Below are 14,590 nucleotides of genomic sequence, written 5' to 3' on the forward strand. Positions count from 1 at the left end.
ACGGAAGAAAAGAGGACAGAGGAGGAGAGAGAGAGTGGAGAGCAGGACTGAGACAGAGCAAGAGAAGAAAAGACAGGAAATAAAAACCAAAACATGGATAAATCGCTGAGAAAAGGATCGAGGAGTCCAAGAAAGGAGAAAACTGCTGTTTACTGCAGATCAGAGATGGAGAATAACAACAGCAGAGCTCCACCTGAGCTCCGGCACTGCTCAAACAAACGCTAATACACTGGAAAATACCATTAAACAATGTGAAACCGGGTGTAAGGGGGGGGGGGGGGGGGGGGGGGTGAGTATACAATAACAAAAACACAATAGGAGAAGAACCTGACAACAGCCAATAACAGGTCAACAACAGCAGCTTTAAAAAAAAAGAAGAGACAAACAACACTTCAACAATTGATAATAAAGCCAACAGAAAGTCAAAAATAGGAAAAAGTGACAACGTATGAACATGAGGTCAAACAATGTATCATCAACAAAAGCAGTCGACCAAATAGTTGTGGTAAACATCAGTCTAACACCAGAGGCCTGTACCACGGAGCTGGAATTCCTCTTATCAAGATAACTTCCAGGATTAACTCTGGGTTTTCAGCACTACGACGCTCGTTCACTTCTCACCAGGATAAATCACCATGGTAACATACTGAATGTTTAACCTGCTCTGGAGCAGGTTATGTTCTTGATAAGAGGTCAGAGCTCCTGACCAATCAGATCTCTTGGAAAAGGACCCGCCCATTCTTAAATGATGGTGATTGGTGGTCGGGTTCAGCGCTGAGCTGCAGCGGAGATGAGATGAGAAATGAATTTAGAGCGATCTTGTCGACATAATCAAATAAATCCTGTCTCTGAGGCTTTGAAGGAGGTTTTTGTTCTCGACTTGTTCCAAGTCTGTTTTTCTCCACGAGGGTTGATCTGGGACAATGAGGTTAATGATCTCACCTGACACAACTGCACAAACATGAATTTATGGAACGCAGAAAAACCCGTGACGTCACGGAGATTCATTCATATTCCAGCACAAAAAACTCACACAAGAGAAAGAACTAGCAGAAGAGCAGGAGGAAGTTCATCCTGAAATGTTTCTGCTGGAATAAAGTGAGAGTGAGTGACCACAGTGCCGTCCGTTCATATTGCCTGATGAATTATCATGGTCTAATCTCATGAAGTCACACATTAACCAGTCAGGGATGTTCAGGCTTTGGCTGCAGCAGCAGAGTTGCTTTTAGCTGCTGGATGTGTTTGAATTCTTCACATTCTCAGAGAATAACTGCGCCTTCAGTCATCTGTGAACTGCTCTGCAGGGTTTCTCCCTGTGTGATTGGTCAGACGCTGCAAGCTCCGCCCCTTTCATGTGAACGTGCACACGTAGGTCTGGGTTGAACCAGAGAGTTGATGACCTGCTTGTTAGTAACGGTGATCAGGAGCCAAAGTGTCTGGATCAGTTAAATCAGGGAACACAGATCCTGGATCTGTTAATCACAGTTCATAGTGCAGGACTCTGGTCAAGATCAGACCAACACCAGACCAATACCAGACCAACACCAGACCAACACCAGACCAACACCAGACCAACAAGTACCAAACAAGAAGTCTCAATTGGCGGTCAAGCTGAAGGAATCCGTCACTGCCTGGGTACAACGGAAGACTCCAGACCAGCAGGATTAAATGACTCCTGTCCTGGTAAATCATCTGTAACACTGTGGACAGACTTTGGTCCAATGAGGGTCTGGGGAATCATCAGGAAAAGTTGGAGGTTCCTGCTCAAGCTGTACTTAGTAAGAGAGGACATCCACTGATGTCCATTGAGGACAGAGTTGCGAGGGAGATGGTCTGAATGAAGTAGGGCTGGAGGCTTCAAGAGGGTCTTGATTCGTTTCCCTTGCGGAAGTCGTCTGAGTAGTCAAAGAACTCCTTGGTGGTTTAGGAATGGATGAAATATGCCTGGAGATGCTTCAGGCCCTCGACTTTAATGGCCTGTGTTTTGTGGACACGGAAAAGGTTTAGGACCATGTCCCCTAAGACATCTGACAGAGTGTACATCACCCCCTACAGTCACGGAGGAGACATGACGCCAGCAGTAAATGGATTATAGTTCTGTTCATGTAAACTGGGACAAAGACAAGAGTCCAATTAAACCGGCTGTGAACACAATGAGTGTGAGCAGAGATTCATAATCCACATCAGTGAGAGCGCCACCACAAACACCCCACTAAATATATCCAGCACTTTATTTTAAGACTCTTCAAACAGCGCACACAAATATCTCTTCAGACTGAGAGATCAGACACACTGACAGAGGAGAGGAGGAAGAGGAGAGGTGGACGAGGACAAGTCTGAGAGGGAGGAAAGAAGAGGAGAGATGGAGGAGGAGGAAATGAGAGGTGGAGAGGAGGAGACCGTACTGTCTCCATAGTAACATGGGAAAGGGACAATTATGGGATGAGTCAGGCTGGAAGAAGTTTGTATATCTGTCAGTGTGTTTGGATAGAGGTCACACGCACACGCACACGCACACGCACACACACACACACACACACACACACACACACACACACACACACACACACACACACACACACACACACACACACACACACACACACACACACACACACAGTTCTGACCCTGCATTTCTCTCTGTACACACGTGAAGCTTGTTGTGTTCAGTGTCTTCAGAAAGTTTTGTCCTGATCTGTTGAAATCGTTCCGTCTTCACTTATTCATCTCGATTTTGTATGTTATCCTCCACTCAATTACCAGATTAACCCCACCCCTCATGATGCTGGTTAACCCCGCCCCTCATGATGCTGGTTAACCCCGCCCCTCATTATGCTAGTTAACCCCACCTCTCATGACACTGGTTAACCCCACCTCTCATAACGCTGGTTAACCCCGCCCCTCATGCTTGCTGGTTAACCCCGCCTCTCATGACACTGGTTAACCCCGCTTCTCATGCTTGCTGGTTAACCCCACCTCTCATAATGCTGGTTAACCCCGCCCTTCATAATGCTGGTTAACCCCGCCCTTCATAATGCTGGTTAACCCCGCCCTTCATAATGCTGGTTAACCCCGCCCTTCATGATGCTGGTTAACCCCGCCCCTCATTATGCTAGTTAACCCCACCTCTCATGACACTGGTTAACCCCGCCTCTCATGCTTGCTGGTTAACCCCGCCTCTCATGACACTGGTTAACCCCGCCTCTCATGCTTGCTGGTTAACCCCACCTCTCATAATGCTGGTTAACCCCGCCCCTCATGATGCTAGTTAACCCCACCTCTCATGACACTGGTTAGCTCCGCCCCTCATGACACTGGTTAACCCCACCTCTCATAATGCTGGTTAACCCCGCCCCTCATAATGCTGGTTAACCCCGCCCTTCATGATGCTGGTTAACCCCGCCCCTCATTATGCTAGTTAACCCCACCTCTCATGACACTGGTTAACCCCGCCTCTCATGCTTGCTGGTTAACCCCACCTCTCATAATGCTGGTTAACCCCGCCCCTCATAATGCTGGTTAACCCCGCCCTTCATGATGCTGGTTAACCCCGCCCCTCATTATGCTAGTTAACCCCACCTCTCATGACACTGGTTAACCCCGCTTCTCATGCTTGCTGGTTAACCCCACCTCTCATAATGCTGGTTAACCCCGCCCTTCATAATGCTGGTTAACCCCGCCCTTCATGATGCTGGTTAACCCCGCCCCTCATTATGCTAGTTAACCCCACCTCTCATGACACTGGTTAACCCCGCCTCTCATGACACTGGTTAACCCCGCCTCTCATGCTTGCTGGTTAACCCCACCTCTCATAATGCTGGTTAACCCCGCCCTTCATGATGCTGGTTAACCCTACCCCTCATGATGCTAGTTAACCCCACCTCTCATGACACTGGTTAGCTCCGCCCCTCATGACACTGGTTAACCCCACCTCTCATAATGCTGGTTAACCCCGCCCCTCATAATGCTGGTTAACCCCGCCCTTCATAATGCTGGTTAACCCCGCCCTTCATAATGCTGGTTAACCCCACCTCTCATGACACTGGTTAACCCCGCCTCTCATGCTTGCTGGTTAACCCCGCCTCTCATGACACTGGTTAGCCCCGCCCCTCATGACACTGGTTAACCCCACCTCTCATGACACTGGTTAACCCCGCCTCTCATGCTTGCTGGTTAACCCCGCCACTCATGACACTTGTTAGCCCCGCCCCTTATGACATTGGTTAACCCCATCTCCCATGACACTGGTTAGCTCCGCCCCTCATGACACATTTTGTTAACCCCGCCCCTTATGACATTGGTTAACCCCATCTCCCATGACACTGGTTAGCTCCGCCCCTCATGACACTGGTTAGCCCCGCCCCTCACGGTGCTGTGTACCTGAGTCGGCGCTGTACATGTAGACGAAGCGGGTCCAGTAGAAGTGCTCCAGCAGGGCCATGAGGGGCTCCTGCAGCGGGGGCCGCAGCTGCAGCACGAACTGGTTGTTGGTGTGGACGGGAAACGACGGCGTGACGAAGCAGACGTGCAGCGAGCCGCAGAAGGACATCAGCATGTTGACGGTGCGCCGGTCGTACAGCCCCATGATGGCGTACACACCCTTGGAGAACTGGGAGCAGACTGTGGGGGGAGCAAGAGAGTCAATAGTGGTGGACAACGTTACATTGAGGCGTTCACAGCCGTTCTACAGATGGCAGGAGCTGAAGTGTGCAGGCGTCGCCACGTCCTGGCGGAGTCCATATGAATCCAGGTCAGAGGAAGAGTGACGCTTGTTTTGTTTTGTTTTATTAGAAGTGTATTTCTGGTGGATATTAATAAAAGTGTCTCCGCTTCCCGTGACACGCCTGTGATGTCTCACACTGTTAATCCTCCACATCTGTCACACAAAGACATTGTTTCATCTGCATCGGTCGTTGTTTTTAATCCAGCCAGCAGCAGAAACCTGCGTTCGGTAATAAGCTAACGGACGATAAGGCGTCCTTATCTGCGGAGCTGCTGTAAATCCCTCCACTCGCACAATGGCTCTAATCTAATTACTCCGCATGCGGAGCTGCTTCACAGCTCAGGATTAAGTCTGAAGACAGAATAACTCTCTCTGCTGACGAAGCAGCACTCCTCCTGGAACCATGCTCCATGTCACCCTGTCAGCACCTGGAAATCCTCAGGTACGACCGCAGGCTGTGACTGACAGGAGGAGCTGTGATTGGCTGGGGCCCCCGGTTACGTGACAATGTCTGAGTGAAAATGCAGAGTCGCAATGCAGAATAGAAAAGTTGCATGTTTGCACGGCAACGTTTTGAAAATGACATCCGTTTACACAGAAGCAGCAAAAGCACGCCAGGCCACAAGTTGGTGCTGTTCTTTGTTTTTGTAATAAAACTACACACACATTGCCGCAGAGAGAAACATGCTTTACATATTAAGAATGGGAGCGCATGGACAGTGGTATGGACGGACGACCAAGTTGCATGTGCAGAAGAATTATATAGCCTATGGCCTTAGTGACCGCAGAGAGTGTGCTAATTATCCAGACATCTCACTTTTCAGCCTCCCTGGGAAAGTCTCTGCAGCGGTACTGGAGTGGAGACCCGACCGATAGTCCAACCTCCGATACAGGAGGAACAACGCGGATTCCGTCCTGCCTGTGGAACAACAAACCAGCTCTTCACCCTCTACATGTGTTTTGTGTACTTGGAGAAGGCATATGTCCCCAGAGATGTCTTGTGGGAGGTGCTAAGGGAATACGGAACCGCCGCTGTGGGTGATCGGTCTTTGTGTGAGAGCTGCATCCGTATGCTCGGCACTAAGATGGACTTGTTCATGGTGGTCGCTGGACTCTGCCAGGGCTGTGCCTCGTCACCCCGTGATTTCCATGGACGGGTTGTCGAGGTGCAGGCGGGGGTAGGAGGACCTCATGTGGACGTCGCTGTTCTTCACAGATGACGTTGTCCTTCTTGCGGGTCACATGAGGGCCTCCAGCATTCATTGCTGAATGTGAAGCAGTTGGGATGCGGATCAGCACAGCGGTCCTCTCACAGAAAAGGATGGCATGCCCTCTCCAGGTAGGGGGGTGGAGCTTCCCCAGGTGGAGAAGTTTAAGTATCTTGGGGTCTTATTAACGAGGGATGGGAGGAGGGATCATGAGATCGGCCACAAGTTTGGACAGGAAGCTGCAGCAATGCAGTCACTGTCCCAGACCGTTGAAGAGGAGCTGAGCCGTAAAGCAAAGCTCTCTGTTTATCGGTCGATCTACATCCCCACCCTCACCTGTGGTCATGACTGAAAGAAGGAGATTGTGGGTATAAGAGGCTGAAACTGTCCTCCGCAGGGTGGTGGACGTCACTCTTAGTGATAGGAGGAGGAGCTCAGCCATTCAGGAGAGACTCCAAGTCGAGCCGCTGCTCCTCCACATTGAGAGGAGGCAGTTGAGGTGGTTCATCTGATGAGGGCGCCCCCTGGTGGCCTCCCTTGAGAGGTCTACCATCTGGGAGGAGGCCCCGAGGTCGGCCCAGGACTCGCTGGGGAGATGATATCTCTGGATTGGCCTGGGAGAGGCTGGGCGTCCCTGGAAGAGGAGGACGTTGTGGGGGACAGGGACCATGACCCCAAACAGACTGAGCAGGAAACAAGATGGACGGATGGATGGATGGGCAAGCATGTGCAGAAGCAGCGTTTCAGAAATGTGTTCTCCCCATCTCTGCTGAGACCATTTTTAAAACGTTGTGTTTTCCGTGGCTCCAGTACTGTGGCCGACAGGCGCGACCGCACTACAAAACAGAACCGCACTTCAAAAGAGAAATGTGCTTCACAACAGAAGAGCTGAGTTTCAACACCAGAGACAGACGACAAGGAGTGAATGAATGAGTTGTCGTTGGCGGCATGGATATAAACACGAGATGCCTCACGGCCTATCAGCGCCTGTTGACACAACGTGTCTATGGCGCCGCCATCTTGGGGAGGTCTCCCGCTCATGCTAAACATATAGATTCATACAAAAACATTCCTAGCTCACTTGCTACTCCATGTAGCAACACAAATAATACCTAATTTTAAAGCTAAGGAAAAGCTCTATCCCATGGAAGACTTTTCCCAACTCCCAATATTTTTTCCATGAGTTTTCCACGAGCGTTTTTGTTTTGTATCGCGTTTCTGTTGTGAAGCGCGTTTGAAGTGGGTTTCTGTTTTGTAGTGCGTTTGCACTTGTCGGCCACCGTACTCCAGCACTCCAGACAAGTTTTCACATGAAAATGACGTTGATCCGTCAATTAATTAACCAGAACGGACTTTAAAGATTCACATCTTTCGTCAAAGACGACCTAAACATTCATCATCGAAATGTTGCAGAGAAAAGTACAGATGCTAACAAGCTAAGCCACTAGTCTGCTCTGTCCTGCAGTACCACTTTGTCCCAGTAGATGGTGCAGAGGAGCCCTGTCTTGTGTGTCCTTGTTGCAGCTTGTATTTAACTCCATCAAGCACCTCTGAGGCACAGTCAAGTGCCAAAAATAACCCCGCCCCCGCGGGTGGTGCTATCATGCCAACAATAGTCGCTGGCCCCCGGAGCGAACGCTATCATGCTAACGAGGTGTCTGTCTCTTAGCATTAGCGTGAAGGAGGCGCTGCTCCTCTGCGGGAGGTGACAGACGCAGGGAGCTCGGGGGACTCAGCGTGGAGGTCACACACATGGCGGCGATGGGGCCCAGATGTGCAACCCCCGGGAATCGAACATCTGTCGGCTCTGTCATCAATGAGCCCCGAGAGCGTCAATCCACTTACATCTGCTGCACGTGGAGAATTCTCACCATTACGTCTACCTCGTGTCCAGCGGTCTGTCCTGCTGCTGCACAGAGAGACGATATTAACATTAACATTGATCCAAGGTTAGTTTTATTGGTCATTTTAACGTCTTTATGTTGTTATGCTCTGCACTCACAAGGACAAGACGTCCATGTTCGGACGGACACTTTGTTGGGCGGGAGAGTTATAATCGTGTCCACGGCAGCAGTTTGAATCCAAAGTGAGTCGGTGTGACGGGAGGTGAACCTGAGTGAGGAGGAGACCAGCTGACCTCCTCCTCGCCTCCTCAGGCTTCCAGACCAAGTTTTATTTAAACACCGCTCTCAGACGACAAACACAACACACGCCGCTGGGTCCACAGCTGAGGCTGCGTCTCCGTCTCTGTCGTATCCTCCTCTTCCTCCTCCTCCTCCTCCTCCTCCTCATGTTCATTCTCACCTTTCCTCATATTGACCCATGTCCTCACATGGAACAGAAAGAGGAGTGGCAGGATGAAGAGGAGGAGAAGAATCCATAGAAGGAGAAGGAGGAGCAGGAAAAGGACGAGGTGGAGAGGGAAGAGGAGGAAGAGGAAGAGGAGTCGTAGTAGAAGATTCTGATCTGATCTTCTTAGTTTGTGTTCTTAATATAAACTATTTGTTAATTTCCACATTTTCTCACAGAAATTTAAAAAAATGTCCTCCGACATTTCAATAAACTGAGTTAATAAAACAACCCGTTTGCACAAAGCGTCGTACGTGAACAACAGCGGGAGGGTTTATACGGCCGATGAGCTATTTAAACAAGCGTCACTGACCAATGGGCGGACGGACGCTCCTCCTTATGGAACCGTACCCATGTGCCGGGTACCTCAACGGAGGAGTTACGCAAAATGGTAACGTTTAGGTACAGTACTGTCGGTACCATCCACGACTTTAGTCGGTGGAAACCCAAACGGCATCGCAGCACACGGGTCAAAGTCAGACAGTGACAGAGTCAGAGAATAACAAGAGTAACAGAAGACGCTTTTGAGCCAAAATTCTCTTTTTTCTTTTTTCACTGTAATGTTAAACTGTGTTTCCATGGCAACTGTCCAACGACACCTGTGGACCGGTGTTTCCATGGTAACAGCCAGTAACAGCTGGAAATAACAATAATACTGTCATTAAAAAGAAAAGAAGAGGAGTGTGTTTCTGCTGCAGCTCTGCAGTCTGACTGTGGAGATGAACCGCAGCAGCACATCTACTCTGACTACATTCACTGGCAGGACGTAGCGGAGGTACGGTAGAACGGCCATAAGCAGTGCACGCTACACCGTAGGCACTGCGTTTTGGATTTAAGCATAACACATGTACGCCACCAGCCACTCGCACACAGTGTGCGTGTGAGGCGTTCATGGAACACAGCTCCTCCACGCGAGACGTTCAAAGGACGTCTGAAGAATGCCTCATCCTCCGGTCCCCATCAGTGAGGTGTCGGAGAGCGCCGGGAGCTCTGCAGCAGCATGACGGCTGCATTCAGACTCCGAGTGAGAAGCTCGCTCGCCGAGCACGACCCAGAAAGATCACTCGATTCTGATTCAAATCTGCTGAGTCATGTTTCAGACACAAAGAAACTTCTGCACTCAAAACGACTCGAAGAATCTGAGGGGAGGCACAGGGCTACAGTGTGTGTGTGTGTGTGTGTGTGTGTGTGTGTGTGTGTGTGTGTGTGTGTGTGTGTGTGTGTGTGTGTGTGTGTGTGTGTGTGTGTGTGCGTGTGCGTGGGGCCATTATAAACGTGTGTTAAGTGAAGTGGAGGTTGATGTGCTACACGATGAGCACTTGAAGGCAGAGAGAGAATCACGTGATCCTCGGGTCACGACCTCGGAGCTCCTCCCGTCTCCAGCTGGGGCTTCAACGTGCACGCCGTGTTGTTTAGTGCACGTTGTATTCCTTGGTGTGCACGTTGCCTTATCTGGTGTCCACGTTGTGTGGCGCGCCCGTTGTGCGTGCGTGTGCGTGTTTGTGCGGAGTGCACGTTGCGTGTGCACGTTGTGTCTTCTCGAGTTACGCTTTGTGTGCACGCGGTGTGTGTGTGTGTGTGTGCACGTTGTGTTCGGTGAACATTGTTATGCGTGTGCACGTTGTGTGTATATTATGTTTGGCGCCAACACTGTGTGGGCACATTGCGATTGGCGTGTACATTGTGTTTAGTTTGCACGTTGTGTGTGTGTGTGCACATTGTTTTCGATGTGTGTGTCATGTGTGCACGTTGTGTTTGGCGTTGTGTGTGTGTGTGTGTGTGCGTGCCCTTGAACGCCTGGTGTGCGGCTGAGGGGGACTCTTTGTATCAGGCGGTGCTGCATTCAGGTGTAAGAGCGCCGGCTGGTAAACTCTCAGCAGAACAAGGTCAGCACATTGTAGTGTGAACCTCCTGCACGGTTCTGAACGCTCCCCGGGGCCGCGGTCCATTTAGTGCTGCTGTCTGCTCTTTTAAAAGCCCGCCTCCGTTTACCGCCGCCAGCCCCCAAATCCCACCTGTGCCGAAAAGGAGCGTGAGCGCGACGCTGACCTGTGAGGGAGCGCTCGCCGCGCAGCGAGCGACAAGCCGATGCCGGGAAGGCGACGGCTAAAAGCAAAGGCGTTCTGCCCGCTCGTCCTCCTGCTCTTTGTTCTACGAAATTTAACTCACAGGCATAGGTCATGGCGAAGCTGCTCCCGGTGTCCACCATGTCCACCTGAGGGACCAGCTTGGGGACGTCCTGATGCTGTGCCAGGGCGAACCGAAACACTTCGTACTCATGGGAGCCTGTGGGGAAGAGGCCTCCTGTAGGGGGGGCAGACAGACAGATAGGGGGCAGTTATCGCCTTCAAAGTAAAAACCATCAGAGGCTCAACAGGAGAATCACTGAAAACGCAACTTTTTGAAAGTGGCTTTGTGGAAACCCTAACCGTCTGCAGCAGCAGCGCTGCACATCGCCGCTGTGGTTAAATAGTTCTTCTTGCTATGTGCAAGCAGATGGACAAAAACAAAGATGGCGGCCGCCGGAGTGGCGTGACTCCCGGTCCATAGTCTAGTTTTATAGTTGAGATCCACCCCTAAGAGCTTCCCATTCATCAATCTGTCCACATGAATGTGGGGTCCATGTTTATTGTTTACAGTGTGTTGTTCTCTGCTGCATCTGTGTGTGTCTGTCAGCACAAAGACAACAAACCAACAGCACCACCTAGTGGTCCAACGTGATAACCACATTGCTATCAGTGATTCTGCGGTCGCCGTGCCAACGCAAAATTTTTTCTGAAACCAATACGCAAAAATTATGCGTTTTCACATGAGACTTTATTGTTTTGAAAACGATGTGCGTTTCCGCGGAAACATCGGAAAATGATGTAGTTGGCATGCAGGGCCACTAGTGGGTGCTGTTCACCCATGAACCGTGGGAGAGCACGGACATTCTAGTACATTCTAGTGAACTTGGTACTTTTATTTTGACAGTCACCATAATAACAACCTTGGATTGTTATTACGGTGGCTGTCAAAATAAAATGACCAAGTCCCAGGAGAAAATGGACTGGAAGTCATGACATCACGGAGGACACGTTGTTCTTATTGTCCAGCTACTGAGCGTGTGCAGAACAACCATTAACTACGACCGTGGCGTGCATGTGCAGTTGCAGCTTTTCACAAAAGTTGTTTTTTCGTACTAACAATGAGAATAATGAGACCGAGTCCAAGCTTTTTACAAAAAGTTCCACCTTGGGACCCTTTTTCAGAAAGTTGTGTTTTCAGTGACTCTGACGCCCAAAACAAATGAAAGTTGTTGATCTGTCCACGAACCAGGACTTTCTTGAAAGTTCAGGACAGCAACACACAGAGTTGCTCAGATTTCAGTTTAAAAATCACTGAGAATCAAATAGATGATTGAATTCACAGATAATCATTGACAGCCGATTCCAATCACTGGGGAATGCTGCGATCAACTGCAGTCAATGGAAATTAATGAGGAACACTTCACCTTACTAAATCACTGAGCATCAATAGGAAGAATTTATAATCTCTGACCATTACTTTGAAAGACCCAAAAAGTCACTGAAACCAATGAAAATCAGATTTTTTAAATTTTGGTTGAGATTAAAAATCAGCTTATACATCAAACAGTTAAATGTGAACATTGCTGTCGTCATGACTACTTTGACCACCAGAGGGCGCCACAGAGCTGCAGGTTGTGTTCCAGGAGGTGAGGTTTTGCACTTGCCCTCTTGTGCAGGAAGTCATTGGCATTTAATGAAATCTTTCTGAAAGGTGACTTTGAGTGAGCTTTGGTTAATTTAACAGCTTCTGATTTCTCTTATTTGCAGTTAAACTCAATCTAATTTTGTTGAACTTTTTCTCACATAACATTAGTCTTGAATCTTGTTTCCAGCTTGGTAAAAAAACACGTGGTAAATACAGAGTATCTCTAACTTTACACTTAGAATGACACTTTCTTTCAGTTTGTCCGTGATACAATATAATGAAACATTATGCACAATTACAACGTTAGGTTTTTTGTTTCTTTCTTTGTGTGTGTGTGTGTGTGTGTGTGTGTGTGTGTGTGTGTGTGTGTGTGTGTGTGTGTGTGGGGGGGGGGGGGGGGGGGGGGGTTGTTTTTTTTGTCATTGACAGGCAAATTTACCTAAATAAATGCCGAATCAGATAAAGCAGTTGGTTTGATTGCGTATCAAGTTTCCTGATTCATTTAAAAAGCAAATAATGTGTGCTATTATTATAATTATTTCCAGCTCCAGTTGATCAACAAATAGCAAGGAGAAGAAGATCTATAGGAATAAACACAGGACACACATTCCGGTGTCATTATTTAAAATGAAACATTTTGTTGCATTTTGTTGTTTCTCTGATGAGAAAAGATTTGAAGACAAAACGATTTAAAAAAATGTATTTTCACTCTAAATCCTACGTTTTCTTTTCTGTTTCCTTTTTTTTTTTTTCTTTGAAGTTTCTCTGTCTGTTATGTTTTCACGCATCCTTCATTAAAGCCTTCGAAATAACAGCAGACTGATGAAAACCCCTGCTGACAGCCCCGGGGACCGGTACGTCCGGGACCGGGTTTTTTTTTTTTTTTACCGGGCTGCTGGCGGGAAAACCTCAGTTTCGCGGAGTTGGAGGCGCAGTGAAGGCGGGAGCGCACGGAACTGAATAACGGCAGGGAGCGCGCGCTGACCAGCGGCAGCAGTGACGTTAAAAAGGTGCTGCTGCAGGTGGTGGTGGTGGGGGGTGTGATGGGGGGGGGGTCCCCCGCAGGTTACCGGAGCGCCGCACTCACCGATGTTGATGTTACTTGGAAAAGTTGTGCCGCTGCAGAGCCCGGTGAGGAGGAGCAGCAGCAGGAGCGCAGGCACCGGGGGGAGCCCCGGGGGGAGCACGGGGGGGAGGACCGGGGGGAGCACCGGGGGGCTCCGCATGTTTCCTCCAGCAGCAGCTGCACCGACGGGAGACGCGGATCCACCGAAGTAATCCCATTCACGGCGGGGCGGCCACTGACGCACCGTAGCCCGGACACGCGCTCACACATCCACCGGCGGCGCGCTCCGGTCCTGTCTGTGCGTGTGCGCGGCGTGCGCGAGCCGATCCGTCTCATCCAACGTCCAGAGCCGCAGCAGAGCTCCGCCGCCGCGTCCCGACACACACTGACTGACTGACGGCCGGAGAGGAGCTGCTGCAACCCCCCCCCCCCCCCCCCCCCTTTTTTCTCCCTCTGAACGACCCCCCCCACGTGTGTGTTATGGAGGTGAATGTGGCATCAAGACATCTGAAAACTAACTGACACAGACACATTTGTGCAGTCAGCACAAAACACACACACACACCCACACACACACAAGCACAGCATGTTTATGTGTGTTAGTCCATACAATGACAAGTTATGAACTCAAAGAAACCAGGTAGGAATTTGAGCTGTTTGTTTTTGTTTGTTTGTTTGTTTATTACACTAACCCACAAACAGTATTTTTTACTTCACTGCTGCTGTGGATAAAAAGTTTGATTCAAAGAAAAACAGTTCCAGGTCAGTTTCAACAAAACTATTGGTGACAGACAACAATGAACTTTAATTGTTTACGACTTTAACCAGTTTAGTTTTCTGTTATTGTCTCTAAGGAATTGAACCCGGGTCCCCAGTGTTCCACCCTCTCCTGCTTCCCTCTATTGCTCATGTCATCGTTACTCTCAGCATTAGCAGCGTGACCATTAGCAGTGTGGATGTTAGCACTGTGCGTTAGCAGCGTTAGCAGCATAAGCATCAGTACTGCTGAGCGTTAGCATCACTAGCATAAGCAGCATGAGCTTGAGCACTGTGAGTGTTAGCAGCATGAGCATTAGCAATGTGAGTGTCTGCAGCATGAGCATTGGCACTGTGAGTGTTAGCAGCATGAGCATCGTGAGCAGTAGCACTGTGAGTGTTAGCAGCATGAGCATTAGCAATTTCAGTGTCAGCAGCATGAGCATGATGAGCATTAGCACTGTGAGTGTTAGCAGCATGGGCATCATAAGCATTAGCACTGTGAGTGTCCGCAACATGAGCATCGTGAGCATTAGCACTGTGAGTGTTAGCAGCATGAGCATTAGCACTGTGAGTGTCAGCAACATGAGCATCGTGAGCATTAGCACTGTGAGTGTTAGCAGCATGAGCATTAGCACTGTGAGTGTTAGCACCTTGAGCGCTAGCACCATGAGCATTAGCACCGTGAGTGTTAGCAGCATTAGCACTGTGAGTGTTAACAGTGTCACAGTTGGCACTGTGTTTACAGCATTAGTAACGTAAGCATTAGCAAGT

The 14,590-nt window shown here is 49.4% G+C and overlaps 1 protein-coding gene across 1 annotated transcript in view; it reads right to left on the reverse strand.

Moving 5' to 3' along the window:
• Window positions 1-14,005, reverse strand: part of gria1b (glutamate receptor, ionotropic, AMPA 1b) — a gene marked incomplete at both ends in the record, with an annotated part of 34,058 nt that extends 20,053 nt beyond the window's left edge. Inside the window, 4 exons of the mRNA XM_080508500.1 lie at window positions 4,381-4,620; window positions 10,450-10,584; window positions 13,082-13,295; window positions 13,982-14,005. Coding sequence (XP_080364626.1) covers window positions 4,381-4,620; window positions 10,450-10,584; window positions 13,082-13,295; window positions 13,982-14,005 — 613 coding nt within the window. The remainder of the gene's footprint in view (window positions 1-4,380; window positions 4,621-10,449; window positions 10,585-13,081; window positions 13,296-13,981) is intronic.
• Between the last annotated feature and the right edge of the window lie 585 nt (window positions 14,006-14,590).

Source organism: Blennius ocellaris, assembly GCF_963422515.1.
Source record: "Blennius ocellaris genome assembly, chromosome: 14".
Taxonomy (NCBI): Eukaryota; Metazoa; Chordata; class Actinopteri; order Blenniiformes; family Blenniidae; genus Blennius; species Blennius ocellaris.